General features: G+C 39.4%; 1 protein-coding gene across 6 annotated transcripts in view; it reads right to left on the bottom strand.

Annotated features, from left to right (window-relative positions):
* MAP3K9 (mitogen-activated protein kinase kinase kinase 9) overlaps nt 1–21,190 on the bottom strand; it is a 130,239-nt gene that overhangs the window by 79,275 nt on the left and 29,774 nt on the right. For 5 of the 6 annotated variants that reach the window (XM_017830623.1, XM_017830625.1, XM_017830622.1 and 2 more), the window contains exons 4-11: nt 16,696–16,844; nt 12,897–13,072; nt 10,635–10,875; nt 9,367–9,489; nt 8,467–8,620; nt 6,602–6,714; nt 5,117–5,932; nt 3,117–3,911 (exon numbers count right to left, since the gene is read on the bottom strand). In XM_017830623.1, coding sequence (XP_017686112.1) covers nt 3,430–3,911; nt 5,117–5,932; nt 6,602–6,714; nt 8,467–8,620; nt 9,367–9,489; nt 10,635–10,875; nt 12,897–13,072; nt 16,696–16,844 — 2,254 coding nt within the window. In that variant the 3' untranslated portion in view covers nt 3,117–3,429. The remainder of the gene's footprint in view (nt 1–3,116; nt 3,912–5,116; nt 5,933–6,601; nt 6,715–8,466; nt 8,621–9,366; nt 9,490–10,634; nt 10,876–12,896; nt 13,073–16,695; nt 16,845–21,190) is intronic. The other variant, XM_017830626.1, reaches the window with a different exon arrangement.

Raw genomic sequence — 21,190 nt, 5'->3', positions numbered from 1 at the left:
TGTAAGGCCTGTAATTAGACACACTTTACTCCATTCTTTTGTCATTATGTTTTAGACTGCTCAGTGATTTTCTGCTCTCATGTTATCTTTTTTTCATTTTCTCAGAAAAAAAAGTGCAACCTATTCAACAACTTAGGAAACAATACACTTATTAGAATTTTTTTAAGTAATATTTTCACTATTTTCCTCAGGAATACTCTTAGAAAAGTATGTCAATGAACAATATTCTGAAACTTTTATCTCCCTGAAAAATGGGAATAATAGTAGCCAGTAGGAAAAAAAGATTTGTGAGCTGACAGGCTCACATCTTCTCACTATCTAGTGGACTACAGTGGAGCATTCTTTTGGAGATGTGGAACACCTCACCTCACACAAGTGGGAAGGAAAAACACCAACAGATTAAGAAGAAGAGAATTCAAGCCAGGATGGGACAGATGGATACAGGGAGAGGTTTTGGGATTCATAAGGCAAAACAGCTCTTTGCCTTGAGAGCTCCCTCTGCCTGTCAGAGAATACCCCACCAGCTACTAAAGTCAATAGTTTTGGTTCCACAAGTCTTCTCTTGCCTGATACCTCAGGTTAGTCACCAGAGGACAACTTATGGGTTGATACTCAAAGACTACCCGCGGCTAATTCACATACTAGATTCAATGAAGATAATTGCATCAAAGAAGGGTCCATTTGGTATTAGTGATGATGCTCTTTGGAGCAAAATACTTCTCATCTTTCAGCTACACACCACTTTCACCAAGTGATTATCTAAAAGGGAGAGAGTGGCAAGGAGGGTTTGATAAGTCATCCTCAACTTTCTTAAGCAAAAGAGGTGACAGAACAACATGCCTTTCCAGCTGTCTTGACTGATGGGAACTTGACCAAAACCTTAGAGTTTACTTGGTGAACTTACTGGCCAACTATCAGAAAGTTTAGCAGGCTGAGTTAAAACAATATGACCTAAAAAGGCGGCCTCCCATTTCGTGCAAGTAAATGGATTTTAAAGATTTCTGTTCAAATGGGGCTATTCCAGGGGATGCCTTTGCAGAGCACATGACATTTATAATGATACTTTTTGGACAGAAAACATTACATTTCAGAACAGCTGATCTTGTTTTGTTTCAGACTTTTTAAAATGGTAAGGCAGACTTTGAATAAGGGACTGTTTTAATCCCTCTCGTTTTAGTCCCTCTGACACAGCCTCTCACTGACATTTCCTTGAGCTTCGTTTATAGCACAATCAAAATTAATCATCTGTTGGATGGGTTTTGCCTTTTTGTTAGTCTCTGGATCACAGACTGATTTTTCAGAAATGGAAAGTAAAACTATGAATGCTTAAGAAATCAATAATGCTAAAGTTCTACATGTAACCAAACAGTCAGAAATGTAAGTTTTCTTTTTTAAGTATCTTAGTTCCACATCACCACACCTTGTCTGCACAGTCTATCCAGCTTCAGCACCTCATATAGCACAATTAAAGCTAGCTCCGGAGCATTTAATGGGGAGGGCGGCAGAAAGTAATTCTGCCATTAAACATTTTTCATGGAATGTGATAAATAAGAAATATGTGACCTTTCTACACAAAAACATACTGTAATTGCTTGAAAAAAAAGGTGCACTTGATTAATGGCAACATGTTAGTTTCAGTCCTCAAACAGAACTAAAAACCCTTATGTACACTTCTTCCTCACATGCTGGTTTTTAAAATCCGATTACAAACACCTAAACACACGGGTTCTCTGTGCTGACAGCTGCAGGAAGTATTTGGCTACACTGCTTTCACACCAGGACTGGACTGCCCCAACAGGCTGAGCACTGCATTGGCGTCACTGTCAAATAAATTATTTGCAACCAAATGGTCAGTAGATTATCAAAATGAGCACAGATCCGTACAAAAAGAGTGAACAGATATGCTTAACCTCCAATAAAGCAGACTACCCTATTACAGTGATATAAAGGCTACATCTCTTATTTACAATGCTGAACCTGGGGAAGCGTGAAGCTCTCATTACAGCCACTAAGTTATACCTGTAGTGGCACAGACACATTTGGAAGTCTTTGTACAGAAAACTGGGAGCATAGGCACACCCTATTTGTGTAACTTCCTCCTTCAAGACAGGGATCTGTTCTTGCTCCTGATTTAGTTTTTTACATATTTGAACAAGAATAAAGTTTTACATGTCTACAGGGCCTTTCACTCGAAGATCTCAAAGGACTATTACATATGTCCCAACCCCTCCCTTTGTGAGGTAGGTATTATTCCTATTATTTACAGATGGGGAAATTCAGGCACAGAGGTTACATTATTTGCCCAGGGTCACACAGTGAATCAGTGACAAAACAAAACAGAATCCAGATGTTCTGATTCCTGTTTGCACAATCCAACTACTAACAAGCCTCATTTTAAAATAGCCTTAAACAAGTACCAGTGTGCATAAGAACAGTCTTGGGTTTCATGGGTCACTCCTAAAAAGTGTAAGAAAGGACAAAAACCAGGAAGATAAATTTGGGGACATGTAATTTACTTCTGCAAGTCAACACAGCTTTAAAGAAGGAGTTCCTGCTAACTCCCTTCCCAAAGCTGAGGCAACTTCACTATAGCCTGAGAAACAGGTGGTAGGAAAAAAGGGACAGATGGAACCAAAGTTTGAAATAAAAAAGCAAGATAAACAGCCATACCATAAGCTTTCATCTTCTTGAAAGCATCGGGTCATAGAAAAACAGGGCTGAGAGGGACCTCAAGATACCACTGAAGTTCATCCAACCTACCTTGAAGCCAGGATCAACTACACCTACTTGTTTCATCTGGTTCGCCTGTTCTCAAAGACCTCCATCAGTGGAGATGCCATGCCCTTCCCCTGCAATCTGTTCCACCATACACTACCAGATAAGCAAAAGAGGACAAACAAGCCTTAAGACAGCTACTTCTCCTCTTTCAGTGGGGGTACGATGATTCCCAGGACTGTCTAATGATCTGAATATATTTCAGAGAAGGTAGTCTCTAGATAATTAATTGTTTCTGTCCCGAATTCCTAGGGAAAACATCAACACTGATGTCTGCTATTGTGTAATATTTGAGTTTTGAAAATACTGATTAATACCAGCATAGATACCAATATACTTACTGCAAGTGCCAAATCCTACAAGGTCAGTAACAAAAGGCTTTGATATGATAATTTCAGCTCATTGCAGATTCAAACTGCAATAAGAGGGCAGGGAAGACTACAGAAAAACCCCACAGCAAAAATCAGCAGCTCAGAGTTGCCAAGTTTCACCCAACTGCAGACAAAAATTAGGCAGTCAACAATGCATCTTCAGCAGAGGCAGCACCATATGATCTCTGTAGCATCCCTCCATCTCATCTGTCTTCAAAGTGCATTCTCAGTGCAAAAAGTAGGACTGAATTTAGAGGGGCTCACTGTCCCCAATGGTTTCATATTAAGACCAGAATTCTTGCTTGAGTTCATATGCTGCAGCTTTGTGTGTGTTAAGTTCACTTCTGCATAGCGGAATGGTGCTGTCCTGGCTCTGCCCCTCAGCATCCATGTCCAACAGTGTCCGCTCCTCTACAGGAGGACCCACCTGGAAAGGAAGCAGTGCAGGCAGTCCAGGTCTCTCTTCTACAGTGCTACTGCTACTAGCAAAACAAGAGTCCAGATTGCTTGGAGTATCAGTACTTGAACTGTTGGCAGAAGATTCACCCTTGGCATTGCTGGGTGACACAAACCACCAGGGATCAAGCCGCTGCCGACTGGCTGCAGGACGTGGCCGGGGCAGGAACTCCAATGTCTTAGGTCTTTCCAGTGTGGGATCCTGCTGTGCATTCCATCGTCTCGGGGTTGGAGGAAAAACAAGGTTGGGGTCTGGCAGGCGAGGGACCTCAGTGGGATCTCTACTTGGACTAGGTGTTTTTAATACACCTATCCAAACCAGACAATGTAAGAGAAGAGGGAAACATGTTAGATGTCACTGTTACAACAGATCTTGGTCTATTGTATGTACAGTGCAAAAACATTTTCAAAGCAGAAAGCCTCCATTCAGAATCTACAAACTCCGTATCTTCAAGATGATGCCAATCTGAAGTAACTCGCTTCTTTATTCCTACACTGTTCTCAACACATTGCAAGACACTTGTTTCACTGACCGAGCACAAGCACCAAGTTTTGTTCATCCTCTCATTTGCTTTCTTCAGTTTTCTGACTGGAGAGCATGGATTTGACCTCCTACCAGAGGGGAGAACTCTCCAAATCCTTCAGAAGGCACATTACCCACTAACAGCTTCAATGGATCAGGGAGATGCACAGCATGATACACAACATCTATTTATCACAAGCAGGACCACCTGCCTGGAAGAGCCACTTAACACTACCTACTGCAGATGCTTCCTGGTTTGTTTTTGTTTAGTGGTGGAGGATGGTGCTTGCTTGATTTTTTTTATAAACACAACATAACTTTTACCATTTTAATGAGAATTCTCAACTGCATTAACCCACATTTTACTGTAGACTTCCATTCAAAATACAACCTCACATTTTGTTTTACCATTGGGAAAAGATCTAATTAAATAAAATTTTAATTTATTATTCTAGTCCTTTTTTTTTCCTCTGAATTACTAGGGCAAGAACACAGGAAAATATTTTCGAAGTTATGAAGTCACAGCTACTTTTAAAGACTGCAACAGTGAGAACACTGCCTATCCAGAAAGACTCCTCTTATTTGCAAAGGAATAAGAGCAACAGTGGCACAGCCACCAACTGTTTTAGAGATCCTGTTTTCACCGCCTTAAAGATCAGAATTTACTTTGAACTACAAACAAGTCTATAAAGGCAATGAAGAACTCCAAGGAACTGTTAAAAACATGCAGTATTTGTACTTTGGCACCATTTTTGTCTAAGAAACAATACTATGCTCTGCCTTACAGCACAGGGGAGCAAGGAGTTCCTTAGCTCAGAGATGCTGGAACAGAAACCATTACTGCATTATTCTGTTAACTATTTGTGTAAAGATAGCATCCATAAGCAATTCTTGTGGGCTGGTCATCACAATGATGCTGTATAAGCAACAAGTAATTATACTGTTCGTGTCTTTATTCTAAAGAGGAAAAGGAAGATGGCTGAAAACCTACCTGCTCCCAGTGCTCCAGTTAAACAGCTACTGGAAGGGCATCCACTGGTTGGGCACCCGTTGACAATTAGTCCGCTCCCTTTGATGGCCCCATCAGAAGGTGTGCGCCTGTGCCCGCTTTGCTGGGTGTGGGAAGAGACCGTCACATGTGTGGGAGTCAGGGACTGGTTGGGGTCTTGTTTGAACCTCTCGATCTGGACATTGACTAGTGGGTTGGTAATGGCTGGCAAAGGAGCCTTGACTGTCACTGGGCTGACAGGCATTTCATATACCACAATCTCATCACTGTCTGAGCGCAGCAGGGACCGGGTGGAATTACATTCGGAAATGGAGGACAGGGAAAGAAGGGTAAGGGATGTGGATGGCTCGCCTAGCAACAACATGGGATCCTCCTTCTTGAAGATCTTCCGGGAAGGTGGACTAGTGCTCCTGCGTGGGCGTCCAGCTCGCTGAAAAATGCTGTCACGCTTCTTCTTCTCTTCCTTGGGCACTTCCGGCTCCTCCTCAATCAGCAGCTGACACTTCCCTGCTTCTAACAGATCAAAACCCAGGCCAGCAGCAGCCAGCACTGCTCCACAGCCAAGCAGTGCAACCTCACATCGCTTGTGGTGGGAGCCACTACGTTTGAGGCTGTTGGTGGGTGTCAGCTGTGGGGTACTAGTAGCAGAGTTTACAGGGGTGGACTCCTCATTGGCATCACTAGAAGGGCCATCCCAATCTTCATTCTTCTGAAATGGGATGCAGAGGTATGACTGATTGTGCACAGGTGAAGGGTGCACTTTGTCCTCTCCATTAAGACATTCGCTGTCTTCATCATCTGGAAAGCAAATGAAAATAGACTTTGCGTTGATGTAACATTTTCACTAGCAAATTTCACTGTCTTACAAATATTCATGAAAACAAGCTTCTCCTCAAAAAATGCAACTGTTCTCATCACAAGCATCATTCATCAACTGCCAAATACTCACAGGTTATTGTCTCCAAAGCAAATAGGTTGAGACAAATACCTGGAAGCACTATCAAAGTGGAAGAAATTAATGACGCATTAATCTATTTGGGATTAATTGCAGAACAGCATTTCAGGAGCACCCTGCACCTCAGTTACTTCTAGACTAAATTTATATGTTTGTGAGTGAGGAGCAAAAGGTAGGAAAATTATAAGGATCGTTCCTTGCAAGTGAAGGTGTAACCATGCTGCACATCTAAATATCAATATACAAGAAAGGAGCTGAGAGATAGCATGGAGGTAGAGGAGAATTAACAGAAGCTTATTAACTTGACAGATAATAAGAACAAGCAGAGAGGTGAATAAAAAGAAAATCTAGAAGGAGGAAGTGGACATTTCACAGAGAATAAAAGAAAAATAGGTACCAAATAAAATGAAGACATAGCTGCAAGGTATCAGGTGAAGGTCAGAAAAGAAGATGTTTATTCAAATGGGAATGGAAGTGGGGATGAGAGTATCAAGTTCAAGGAATTCCTTTACCCATCTCTGCTAAGCTGGTGAATCCTGGAAAAGCTGGTGCAGTTCTCTGGATCTTTCCAAGGTTCGGTGCACTGGATGACCACTGTTTGTATCCTTCTACCAGAGCTTTCAGACTGAAATAGCAAAAGGATGTGAGAAAATGTACCATGCTCACAAGCAGTTTCCATTTTCCCCTTCTATATTCTCTGTCATTCTATTATAGTATGCATGTATCCATCATAACTACACAGATTTGAAGCCCTCCCACAACAAGAAATTGTGACATTTTTACAGCACCTTAAAACACAAAAAAATGTCATAAGGTCCCTCCATCGTTTATTACACCACAGAAGTCAAAAGACCTCCACTGATAACTAACAGCTATGAATGCAGAATAATAAAAAGCACCACTACAAAAATCAGATTAAACATTTTCTCTTGAAATCAAGGCATCTTGATTTCTTTTGCAATCAATTTTGCAGGTAAAAAATAAAGTGCTCAGCAGAAGGAGAGGAAAAACAACTCCAAAAACATTTCCATGTTTACTGCAATTTTGTTCCCTTTAAATTAAAATTTGCAGTCCAGCATGATCTCAGAAAGAAGGAGTAGTTCACTGTATGTTAACCATACTGCACTCTCAGCAACACTATCCTGTTTCAAACAGTCTGCAAAATGCAATAGCTGTATTGAGTCTCCCTAGGAAAGATTCTGAATACTACAGAACATCTCAGTTGCAGAGAGAACAGGATAGTCTTATGAGCAAGTACAGTTAGCAATCAAATCCCTTCCAGTTGTCTGTGCCCAAAAGCCATCAGTGCTTCAGACTGTGCAGTAATGAACAGAAAATTGAAGAGCTTTATTCCCAGAATTCTAAGAACATGATTTCAAGATAGAAGTATTTTTCTTCCAGCTTCAGTGATCTCCTACCCTTTTATACAGTTAATGATTGTAAAGTGTGACATTTGTTTTAATTCTGTAGAATGCTATACTTCATCTACAGAACAGGTAAAACACAGACATCAGTCAAAGAATCTTCCTGTCAACATGTCCTAAGTGTATTTGAGAGAGAACATATTCTAATAGATCCAGGCTCTCTTGCAGAGGATTGCAATAGCAATGCATTATGCAAACGTGGTTTTCAGGCATTTCACACCTGAACACACAACAGTTAAAGATTATAACCAGTTATTTTATTTTCCCTGCTAAAAAATATGGCAAGAGTCAAACTATCAATTTAGCAGAGGGAAAAAGCTTCAAACTCCATGAAAAAAATCACAAAACATTCAAACCTCTTAGAAGACCAAAATACTCCTACGTTTAAAGCAGCATTTCAGCAATGATCCACTGGAGTCCTGGTATAAATAATTCACACACACACACAAAAAAAAGAAGCAGCCACAGAACAATAATCTATAGAAATAGAAGTACAATCTGTATCTCTGCAAAGATCACTTTCAGGATGTATTCACTCAAGGCACATGTCCTTTTCAAATTATCTGGCTCTACCAGATAAATGCTATTATTTAAAAATTAAGACAAGAAAAAGCACATCTGAGAATTGTAAGAGAGAAGTATTTTCAGGTAAGATACAAAACTACAAAAAGTTGAGCCTGAAAAATAGAGAAAACCTACTAGAGAATGAGTTTTGCTCAGCTAGGAAGTCCTACTGCTTAGAAATACACCTAACAACATAATAGCAAACAGTGAAAGCATCAGTCACCAGCAAGAGATTGAATGCAGTTCTGTAATCTGAATATCTAACATCTCTGGTACAGGAAATAAATTTGGGAGCAGGAAGGTGTTTGCAAGAGGATAGGCAAATCTCCCAAGAGCCATCTCATAACCTGTTTTATGAGAAATGAGCCTGCCTCCAGGTCCTCTCTTACCCATCTTCTCCTGCACCTAGCTCCTTGTGACAAAGTGAGCTTGGTCCCCAGGTGCGCCCCTTTTTCTTCTGGCCTCTCTTCTCTTCTTCCTCTCCTTCCTCCTTTGGAAGGACTGAGCTTCGCCCCCACGTTTTACTGCTTTCAGCAGGAGTCACTTCAGAAGTGGGAAGAACAGTGGAAAATGGGAAAGAAAAACAGATAGACAAATTAAAGAATTGGTTCCATGGCAACATGAAGAATAAAACATAGGCCAAAACAGGAATAGTAGCAAAAATTATTTTCCTGTATTTCTGATCATTTATCAACACAGATCTACCAACCAAATCCCTTCAAAATTAGGTATTCCCTAATCCCTCAAAGTATAGGTAGGCTTTACAGCTTTATTCCATCACTGGTTTCTCTTTAGAACCACCAGTTTGATACCAGACACACAAGTGTCATGATATCCAAAACAAACACTATACATTAGCTAACATGACTTCCATAATTCATGCATGTCTGCCTAATTCTGTTTTATTATGGGAACACTATTTGCATGACAAGCACCCTTGTTTTTATTTCCTTACAACAGTAACTTAATCCACTTCAATAATGTTTCACAGATCTACTCTGCAAATTAGCATTTTTAAAAATTAACCTCTTCACCTCAGGAATGTATTTTCTATACAAACAGCAGTATTTCAAGGACTTGGGTAAGTATGGTTTCTACTCCAAAGCAGGTGATACTCCCCCCCATCACCAACACACTTCATTTTGCTCTCTAAATGCATACATACAAGGCACAAGGCAAACATTTTAGTACTTTCTTTTACAGTCCTGTCCTAGATATGGAATCTGGGCATCTTACCACGCTGACAGACTGCACATTTCCCAAATTCAATACTACATTGAGCTCCTTACACTGTATGGCCCTGAGTCTGGGAATAATGGTAGGACTTGCAGGAGGGCTGGAGCAGCTACTGATCAAGCTTTTCCTTTTATCCATCGTTGGAGAAGCCTGCACAGTGAATTTATGCTGAAAATCTGTTCAGCAAAAGAAAAAAAAATCAAAAGAAAAGCAGAAAAACAGTTGAAGTTTTTTTTAACATATGGAAAAAGAAATACTTTATGATAACTTTCAAAGAGCACAACTTGTAGGATCAAGGTAGAAATGAAGTTTTACAGCTAATTGCTATTTGCCTTTTGTACACACTGTTACTTCATAACAAAAATGTGTGTTCACACTAAGAGATATATCCTCTTAGTGTATGTGTAAGACACATACACACACAAACCCCATGTGCTGACTGACATTTACGCCGAAGTATATTCCTGTATAATTCCTTTCACCTTATCTCTCAGTTTCTTAAGCACCACCAAAAATAGGCATTTACAGACCTAAAGAAAGGCATAGTTAACATACACATTTTAGCATAATTGCTCTTCTGAACAGCCAATATCTCCTAGAAAACAAATAATATAGTGCAAGCCATCATCCTTGACGTAATGATGAGTCTTAGGTGATTTACAAAACCCACACTTTTGTTCTTTTACAAATTTGAATCTCCATACAGAATCTGCAGTAGAAATGCTACGGATTCAGTATTTCTGAAAATCACCATGTTCGCTCTTAAGAGTGACTTCCCTAACACTTCACTAATATTTAGCATTTCTTCCAGAAGGGTGGTATTAGAGGTCACTTGTGTGTTAATACAAGTTTATATATGAACTAGCAATCCAGAGCTATAGTCTCATAGCTATGAATGTATTTTGGTAATTTTTAGGATCTTACACCAAAAAATCCAGTACATTACAGTTTCTGCTGCAGCATTATGTAAAGTATTGCCAGAACAAGAACCTCCATCATTTCTTTATGCATGTCCTTTATTAAACTGGTATTTTGAATATTAACATGCTAAACAGCAACACCAGCATTTTAACCACTGACCATATACAGCCACTGATTAACAAACATGATGTAACATCTCAAATCTACTTCTAGCCTTCATCTTGGATCTTTGAGCAGTGCTAGCCACAAAAGCATCAAATTTATTTTACTGAACCCATGAGGCATATTTTTTTCCCTAAGTACATCCAATATTTTTTAATGTTCGAGTATCAGTAGTAAGGAGCTACCAAACCTACGGGTTGCTCCCATTTCACCTGGTACAGAACAACACGTCACCAACCTGAAGGTAGGCTGATATGATTGCCATCTTTTAACTTGAGCCGGTTCCTCTTGAACTTTCCCATGCGTTTCTTCACCCGAGGCTTCTCCTGACACAGCTGGTGGATGATGATGTTGAGCTCCCTTTCCAGGATGTCAATCTCGCGTTCTGCCAGCTCCTGCTCCCGCCTTCGCAGCAGCTCTTCATGATTCTTCTGTTCAACAGCAGCACGAGTCAGCTCTTCTTCCCATGTGCGCAGCTCCTGTAAGGAGATAAGAGAGCAGAAATAAAAAGCTACCTTGTGACCTGTGCGTTAAGACTAACATTGCCTGTTCTAAAGGTACGGCAGCAATGACTTGTGCTCACAGCACTGCTAGCACCACTGTTTAAAGGCTTAGCTGAAAGCCAAAAACAATCCTCAAGGACTTCTATGCTTGCCATTCTAGGACCTTCATACCAGTATTAAAATTTGGACATCAGCACTTGTGAGGCCACACCTGAAATCCTGTGTCAAGTTCTAGGCTCTCCAGTACAAGACAGACATGGACGTACTGGAGACAGAGTCCAGCAAATGGCCATGAAGGCGATCAAGAGACTGGAGCACCTCTCCTATGAGAAAGGGCTGAAAGAGATGGGACTATTCATCCTAGCACAAAGAAGGTTTGGGTGGGGCAAAGGGGATCTTTTCAGTGTATGTAAAAACCTGAGGAAAGGGCGGAAAAAAGATAAAGCCACGCTCTCTTCAGCAGTGCCCAGTGACAGGACAAGAGGCAACAGGCATACACCAAAACACAGCAGACTGCCTCTGAATGCTTTTTTACTGAGACTGTTACTGAACACTGGGCATAGGTTGCCCAAGGAGGTTATAGAGTCTCCCTACCTAGGAATATTCAAAAGCAATCTGGACATGGTCCTGGCGAAGATGCATAAGGCAAACTTTTCAGTCTATCTCTTGCTGACAAAATGAATCAACTGAAACTGTCCTTGAAATCTCAAAAAACATTTCCCTGCACTCCTCTCCTCTCCCTATAAGTACAAAAGAATTCAGCACTCAGAATAATTCTCTCCAGCTAGCTAATTCCAGTGCAGAAGGTAAAAACTGAAGAATTTAAATTAAACTTCAAAAAGACAATCAGATGGATTTTAGTTCAGATTTTTTTTAAGAACAGCATTGCTACCTGTCTCACCACCAGGGAGATTTGGTACCATTTACTCATTAAGTGAACAGCACATAAAATTATTTCCCCACCACTAAAGAGGCGTGATGAGGACTCACCTGAGGGCAGTCTAGTAACTACTGTTTGGCTTTCTGCTTGTCTGTTGAAGTTTCTGGTTTTCAAAAGCTGTTCCAACACAGTTACAACATGGGACAACAGTAGCAGAGAAATGTCTATTAGCTATTCTATTTTCCCCAAAAGCTACCATAACAGGTGAATAGAAATGTTTAAAGTATTGTTGTAGGACTTCTCTCCTCTGACCCAAAGTCATCTTTTTCTTCTCTCTGCCTCCTAAATCCAATCTCAGAGCCCTGATCAAGTTGAAGGCTCATTATGAATTTATTTTTAGGCAAGAGATCGTGAACTTAAAAAAATATTACTTCAGCAATTTTGCTGCAGTTTTTACCATTGACCGGAAAGACAGTCTCTGTAAGAACCTTAACTTAGATGCAGCAAGCTGTGCTTTCTGAAAGCATGCTTAAAGATAACTTCAGCTTTTTCACTTTTCTTTGAGGCTGATGGTCATCACTCCTTTTATTCCTGACAGCATTTTTGTTTCCTGCTTTTTGTGCAGATGGACTTCAATTAGAACAGTTACTACACCATTCCCTTGGTAGCACTCATGTTTATCATAGTCTATGCACTTTGATTGTCCTCAAACCCTGGAAAACACAAATTTGGCAGAATCAAAGCTGCAACGTGTACTTGAGTATATATGCTGAAACTACCCCTCCAACATCTCCTGGGTTTCTTGATTAAGTGAAACAGTTATCAGATGATTAAACAATTTAAAAACAACTCATCATAGCAATTGCACAGTGTATAATGGAAGCTTACTACAGTATTAGAATGAGTAGCAGCTCAGGATGAGGATATTTATTTCTCTCATGATTCTACCCCTCCATGTATCATAACCTGCCATTGATTCAGGGACTTAATACAAGCTCCAGTAAAGCATAGTCAAAATTATATCTGGGATGCACTAAAAAATGATCCCTGTTTGAATTATAATATGGGGAAATTATAATCCAGAGAGCACAAACAGGGAGCACTGTTCTCTCCTTACCTTTTCTTTGGCTCTGAGCTGATCAAACATCTCTTGGATCTCTTGTTTCCAGTCTTCCTGCAGGGAGTGGAAGGAATCTTTGGGCATTTCAAAGAAACCAGACTCTTCTATGGCAGTAAGATGGTCTAGGATACTGGCAAAGGAAGGTCGTGAGTGTGGGTCAGGGTTCCAACAATCTAGAACAGGACAAAGACAAGCAATTGTCAAGCATTTCTAAGTATGGAGGTCTGAGAGGATGAGTAGTACTTTACTGATCCCCAGTGGCTAAGAGTGGCATGCACACTGTGTTACCCCACCTTTCCCATTTCCCACTTGCACTGCCCATTGTCAAGTATGCAATTCATGCTTTCATGATTATACAATATCCAACATCACTTAAAAATCTTTAACTACCTAACTACCTGGTCTCTAGATTCTCTTGCAATAATATGTCAAATAAAATAGAGGTTTATTAATTGTACAGAAAGTTATATTTTCAAGCATTTTTAAGAAATAAAAAAATAATTGCCTTAAATATTTTGCTTTAAAATGTATGTATATGTTCACAGAGTGGAAATTTATGCAAGGCTCTTGTAAACAGTTCTTTTATAATAGCTACACTGCAGAGTTAACAGCCATAGTGCAGAAGGGTATCTATCAGGGTTTTTTCTAATGCCAAACTCTAATATCAAGCTGAGTCATTACGGATCTCTTCTCAAAACTGAAAACCTCTCCTACAAAGCAAACTGGACATAACTTGAGTAAAATAACGACATCAAATAGTGCATTTGGAGTTTTCTTATTTGTAAGGCTTCTTCTTTATCATTTGAGAGAAAATTGTTTGATCAGACGTTTTTCTTTTGCTTTTAAGAGAAACAACAGATAAACAAGGTTTTTCATTTGCAATCTAAAGCGATTACTTAGCCAGTTACAGAGCTCTAAAAATGCAGACTTTAAGGTAGCCATCTTTCCACATAAGGCAACTCAACGAGCAACAATACAAAAAGTAACGTTTTTACAGTGATGGGAACCGAACATTGAAAACAGAAACAGAAAATAGTACGAAGTAACTGCTCAAGCTACAAAATCACTAAGAATATATTTTTAAAAAGCCTTTACGTCAAAACATTTGATTTAACAACACTTTTGAATAGGAAATTTGTACTCTTTCAGTCTTCCCTCTTACTGCACCCTCACTTCTACTCCTGCAGAAAACATCCCTTTTTCATTCTATTTTGCCCTGTACTGGCACTAACACAGGTTTTTGTTCAACAAATACCCTTATTCTCTTTACTACTGCTGGACTCCTGCATGCCAAAATTTCAGAGCAACCACAGAGAAAAACTTAACATTCAAGTGCATTTCTCGGGAACACAGCTTTTCTGCATGAAAAGCTCTCAGTATGTTCATACTGTCATTGCTGTACATGGTCACTGGATTTAAGACACACATTACTGCAGCATGAAGCAAGCATTATAAAAATGTTCTAAAAGTTTTTTAGACCTTGAAGTTGGAGAAAAAAGGAAACATTCTTAAAAATATTTGGTGATGTCCTAAAAGACATTCATTCATCAGATTTGCGAACTGAAATACACCAAGGAGCAGCTGTAATTAAAAATAAATATCACTTCACAAAATCTGTGCAACTGCTGAGGCTTGGTCTTGCAGGTCTTTGATTTTAGCGTTACTGAGATTTTGCATTTGGGAACTTTGGTTTCAAAACTGCGGGTATCAACAGGTTCAGTGAGACATAAGCTGGAATGTGTTTGTGTTTATGGCTTTCAAATTGCTTCTCTTACCAAAATAGAGAACCGAGGATGTTAGAGAGTGCTCTGAAGGTCCCCTGCTGCTGGCCAATTAGTAGCAATGGGTGTTACAGCTGGACTGTCAGTGCCATAATCCCTGTCTCTTTACCCCAGGTTTTAAACATGGCAAAGGAAACATGACCCAAAGTAAAATAAAATGCTGCAGCCAGCCAAATGCATGAATGAGTGAACAGGATAACTAGCAGGTGGCCCGTGGCTTTTATTTTCCCAGGCCTAGATCTGCCATTATTTGCACTAATGAGGACAGTTGTAACATACAAATCTTTTCTGTGAAGACCTAAAGTTCAGCTTTGTTGTCTCAGTGTAGACCACCAGGGCAGTAATTCAAAAGTAAAAGCAGCATTAGGGGAACAAGAGTTCACTCGAGATGGGAAACAGCCTGTTTGAAAAACAGTTTTGGTGAAGTGGCAGAAGGTAATTGTTTTTTTTTTTTTTTGTTCTCGCCTTCCCCCTGCACACGGAGAAGCCAAGCTTTCCAAAGCTGAGTGGGTGCTCACCCCTGCACTGCTGGGTTCAAGCACTGACCATATGCCTCTACCTGACTTTCCCAACAGAGGGCATTATTTTTAAACCCAGCTGCAGAACCACGTCAAAACAAACAGCTCTGGCACAACACTGAGCTGGTAGTTCCATTAACTCTTTCAGATGCCGTTTCTTGCTTTATGTTGCTTCCAAGTTACTCTACCTGCAACTCTGTTGCTGTTTACTATCCAGTAGGACATTTCTTTTTAGCAGAACAGTACATGAAATTTTCTACTTTAAATTAACTGAAGCCTGTAACCTAAAGAAAAGACCAGAGAAAGGCTGAAGTATTCTAAAAGCAGAGAAATCCATCAGAAACATTTTCCTACAGGGCTTATATTCGTTTCTTGGGTTAAAACACCACCAGAGGCCACAGAGTATCAGTTCTATGATGAGATTAACTCTTTGCTCACCAAGACTATAAACCAAGTTTGATTTCTCTTTATCTCAGATTTCGTTCTGCCAGATAGGTATAAAAATGTTTATTACATATAAACACCTGGAAATCCTTGGGAATAGGGGCACTGACAAAATTACTAAGGGTAATACTGGAAGAGAGAGAGGGAAGGAGAGAGGGACGACTGCAGCTAAGGAAACAAGCAAGTAGCTGCAAGGGCCAGCAGGGAAGGACACATAAGTACACCCCGAAAGCTAGCTCACACAATCCTTTTTAATAACTACAGCAGCTCTGATGAAGTAGTCCTACATTTCTTTCATCTCTATGTAGCTCACTGTGGGCATGAACTATCGCCACCTAATCATCATGGCTGGGCTTCGAAAACGAAGATTTAGGAAGGCTCTATCCACATTTGCTACAGGCACGCTGGTGGCTTATGAGGCCAATACGTGACAGACATATCCGATTGCAAAAGGCACAGCAGAAAGACTCCTTAGATGGTGTATTCTGCAAGACACGGTTCTTTCTGCGCTGCCTTTTCTCCTTGAGAGTGATCCTGCATGTGTTCTCAAAGGAGACAGCTGCCTACAAAGCAGAAAATAACATCTTTCTGACTGAAAATATTGGTTGTTTTGAAATGTCAAAGCCACATTTAAACCCTCTACCTGAAATGTCAGTAGGATAAAGTTTAATTTCAAATCACTGCCTAGCACGATGTTCAAGCTATGAATTTTAAAACAAGTTTAAGACTTCAAACTAGACTAAAACATGTGAAGTTTTGGTGTTGGTGAGCCTTCATTACTAGAAAACAAACTAGATGATGACAGCAATAGTCCCCATTTTCCTATAAAGTCAGTTGATAAAAAAAGGTGCAGAAATTTCTTTCACTACTCTGGTAATAGAGGAACTGTCACAGCACATTAACAGCCAAGCCTGGCTCCTGTAATAACCTGCACCACTGAATAAAGCCATTTGAGAAATCTGTGCTCTTGGGTATCAAAACCAACACAAAGAGGCAGTGCTCAACAGCACTCTAGAAACAGCACAAACCACACTCACATCACACCTGGCTTACCTTCCATGAGTTTGGCAAAAGGCTCTGGACATGTGGAAGGGATTGGAAGGGCAAGTTTATTCATGGCAACACCGTATGCTACCGCAAGACCATCAATTCCTCGGAATGGAACTTCTCCTGTTAGCAGTTCCCAAAGCAGCACACCGTAACTACCAGGAAGAAACAGAAAAGAGAGCAGGTGTTTGACTTACACACATTCTTTGTTAAGCAACAAGAAGGTACCTGAACCTATAAGAGTGAGTCTGGTATATTAAAGAAATTGCAGTTTTCTGGACAAGCTTATCACGATTGCCAATCCGGTGATGTGCCTTATTTGAACTGCCTTTTTTTAATAAGTCTGAAATAAGATGCCATTTTCACCTTTTAGACAAAAATAATTTTCTCTCTGGAAATTTGGAACAATTGAAAACCATAAATCTTCTAACTAATTTAGCAAGTTTCAAAGCAGCACCTCTCAAAACACTTAAAAATGTGAAGGAGGGTTGTTTGGCGGGATGTTATTTTTAAAAATAAGTCAAAAATACTTCTTCAGAATTAAGTTGCTCTGAAGATGTTCCATGAAATATTAACTATGAAGTTATGGAAATAGTTTCAAGACTGTTCTCCCCCCAAGTATACAATGAATGACACATCCTCAGAATATTTTCTCTACTTCTAGGAAACCCGAACCAGAAACTGCTTCTTCATACTTGGTGACCTCACAGGTTTTTCTTTCATTGGTCTATCTGTCCTACTCTCTTCTGAACCCATTTACCATCCACTATGTTCTGTGGTAGTGAATTCCACAAATTTAATGATGCATTGCCAAAAAATACTTCTGTGTATTTGTTTTGAGCTTGTCACTTGGTAATTTCATTTGCTTCACTGTAGTTCTTTCAAAACAAGAAAGAGTGAACATATGTTCCCCTATTAGCTCCTTCCATGCCATCCATGATTTCACAGGCTCCCATGCATCCTGCCTAAATCACCTTCTTTCCAGACTCCCAAATCCTAATCTAGCTAAATCCTAATCTAGTTACTATCCCAAACAGAAGCCATTTCATATCGTTCATTGACCTTGATGTCTTCTGTTGAAATGAGCAACATCACAAAGTTTTAAAAAGATACAGGGAGAGGCACAAATGGTACTGCTTTAATTTCCTATTAAATTTCAATTTGCTACTTGCCTTTCTGACTCTTTACAAAATGAGCTAGATTACCCACAGTAGCTCCAATATCTTTTTACTGACTCATCATAGTAAAATTTAGAGCCCGTCATTGTACATGTGAAATTCTCCCATGGGTACTACTTTGTATATATTACCATCTATTTTATCATTCATTATAGTAAAACTTTTCCTCAGCTCTCTGCGGTAGATTAGTTTTTCTTAATCCTGAAAAACTCAGTATCATCATCCATGTTGCCTAACCATTTATCGTTTTTTTTTTTTCAAATCACTTATGACTGTGTTGAACACAGAATTCTCCACCAACATAACTGATTTATTCCGTTAGTAATTAAGAATTGACTAGTGATGGGAAACAGACTTGCCCTCTTTTCCCACATTAATTTACTTTCTTTAAAAGCTTTTGATGAAAGATTTTGTTTAAAGTCTTTGTAAATCCAAAAATAATATAAGCAATCTTACCACTTACCACACACTCAGTAACTCCTTCAAGCATTTTCACAAGGTATTATATTTTCTTCTATAAAAGCTACTCTCCCCCAGATATGCTCATATGTCCACTAGCTCCCTGCTCTTTAGTGCTGTTTCTACCATTTAGAAGAACTGAAAATCATACTTGCTAATCCTCAGGAAGCTCTTTTAAGACTTGTCACCATGTTTGCTGCCTTCCATTTTTCTGGTACTATAGCAGCTTTAAGCAACGGACTACACAGGACAGCTGTTAACTCAGCTGACTCTCATGTTCTGGTAGAAATCTTTGGTGTTACTGTACATCTCAGCAATTTGTTACTGCTCATTTTATCAGTCAGTTTTAACACCTCTGTGGACTGTACTTCAGTAAGATATGTCCTCTAGCTTGGCTCCCTAATAGAGAAATTTTCATCTTAAAAAGTCTCTCTTTGTTCCATTCTGGCAGACACAAGTCACTAAGGTTTTTTTCTGTTACAGCCCCATCTTCTTTGCTTTCTTAGATCTTGGTCACCTCTGGGCTGTATGCTCTCCTGCAGGGTTCTCACTTGTACTGCATTTGAAAGCAACTGATTTGGTTCTATGCTTTAAGACTCTCCCCAAAACCCTTTTATCTTCTTAAGTGTTTTATGTTCAACTTGTCAGAGTTTAAGCCCATGCCTAATTTTCCTCACCGGATACAGATTCAACTTTTAGAAGGATGTCTTTCAGAAGTCTCTTCTACACTGTCTTCTTCATTTTTTTAACGCCTTTCCTAGACATTCACTCAGAGATTTAACAAGCGTCCTTAAAAGGTATCCATGTTCTGTGTTCTCCTTTCATTGTTTTTACAAAAAATTCCCAATGTTGTCACTAATCTCCTTGAGATTAAACACTGCTTTAATGGACTAATTTTACCTCATTGCTCTTGGAAAGATATCTAATCTAAGTATACATAATTTGGACCATGTCATACTGTACAATCTTGAAGGCTTCATAAGCACACTTGAAGACCAAATGAAAAACTGCTGTTCCTCCTACAAGCTCCTTAAATAGCTGCTCCATGAAACAGTCATTTCTGAAGCTAAAAGATTAAGCTTTTCTTGTTTCAAAGCAACAGTTGCCCTATCCACTTGAGAGTACATTATCACAACCTGTATTTTTGTAATCTAACCCCCCCCATGTTACCAAGTCCTTACAATTCACTGTGACTGCTGCCACTTCAGTTGAACATCCTTAACAGTACTCTTCCTATTTAGATATAGGACTTTAGTCACTAATGATTCCACCTTTGTTGCTAACACAGCAAGTTCCCTTTATTCAGCAAAGTATATTTTTTCACCTATAAAATATTTTGCATTTTTTCTATGTAATTCATATTCTTGATATTGTAATTTATTACTTCTTACTGCCTCAAGAGCCTTATTTATAAAAATCTAACTAGAGTTAAGGAGTTCCCATTTTCTTTTTTGTCCTTCTAGGATTAATAAACACTCCAAGAAAATGAATACTGGACTGAATGCATATTTGGACTGTCTAAATCTAATTGATCATTCATGTTACTCTTCAGTTTGGATACGACTCTTGGTAGCAAAAGGTAGTAAAAACTAACAAACAGCTGTATTATTACTTTACCACTAGTATTGGATAAAGCACTACTGATGTGCTCAAAGCACTTCTTCCACAGAGTCAATTTTAAAGGACAAAGGAATAGACAGACTGATGTTTCTTCTAATGTGACACTGTATGTGCATATTGCAGGAAAGGTCACTTTGCTTCTGATAAAACTGGATGCCACCTCTTCCTCACACACTTACAAGCACATTGCTGAGAATACTGCTTCCACAGAACTAGAGGAATACTGCTTTGTGGCATTTGAACAACAGTAATCCCAACTGATTAAACAGCAAGAGAGGTGCTGAACAGAGTGTTTTCCATTAACTCTCAAGCAGAAAATTGGGAAGTACAAAGGAAAAAGCCAGAGTCAGAAAACTTACGCAAAAAAAAAAGGCATAGGAAGAAAGAAACAAGGGCATCTAATCATTCTCAGCAGCGAGAACGAAAAACTGATCAAGCTCATTTATTTTTCCAGCACCCAGTAGTAATTTTTGGACTTTAATTACAAAATGAACCATGTGATACAGACCATGCACCCAAGTCAACTGACACTTGTGTGAATAATTAACCATCTTTCAGTGATCCAGTAATCCCTTAAGCCATTTAACATCAGGTTCAATCCTACACACTGGATTTTCAGGGTGAGGGAGGCTGGAGGTCTGCAGGATTTCACATGTGATTTTGCCACCTCCCTTGTTAGTCTGTGAACTTATAAAAAAATCAGTAATTTCTTCCCACTGATATTGTTCCATGGCATTTGTACCATCGATTTCTCTTCTCCATATCCCTAGATTCAATACTTTCCCTAGGTTTCAACACAAGGAATTATCAGCCCAACAAGGAGACCCCAGTTCCAACAGAAACTAGAACATTACTTTTGTTAAGAGACAACTCCACAAACCTCATTACATTTTAATGGCTATTAGCAGTTAGCATTTTGCATGTTATTGAACTTGCAGTTCCAGAGCTGACATTTTCTACCCATTTCACATCAGTCATTATGCTTCTCCTGGGTGAGCTTCTACTAACACTGCTAGTCAGCACTTACTTGCCAGGTACTGAAGTCTTGCCAGTGCTTCATTACACACAGGGAATTACAAAAGCCTACCATCAGTCAGTTGTAGATGGAAGTACTTGACCAACACTTGATTAAAACAAAACATTCTAATGACTGAAGTTTCTACACAGCAGCACTAAATACCTCAAACTTCCTGATCTGCTAATCTGATGGTTTTAGCTAGTGCTGGTATTCCATTTCCAAATGA

Source organism: Lepidothrix coronata, unplaced genomic scaffold, assembly GCF_001604755.1.
Source record: "Lepidothrix coronata isolate B3197 unplaced genomic scaffold, Lepidothrix_coronata-1.0 Scaffold182, whole genome shotgun sequence".
Classification (NCBI taxonomy): Eukaryota; Metazoa; Chordata; class Aves; order Passeriformes; family Pipridae; genus Lepidothrix; species Lepidothrix coronata.
This window is presented reverse-complemented; position numbering and strand designations above follow the sequence as displayed.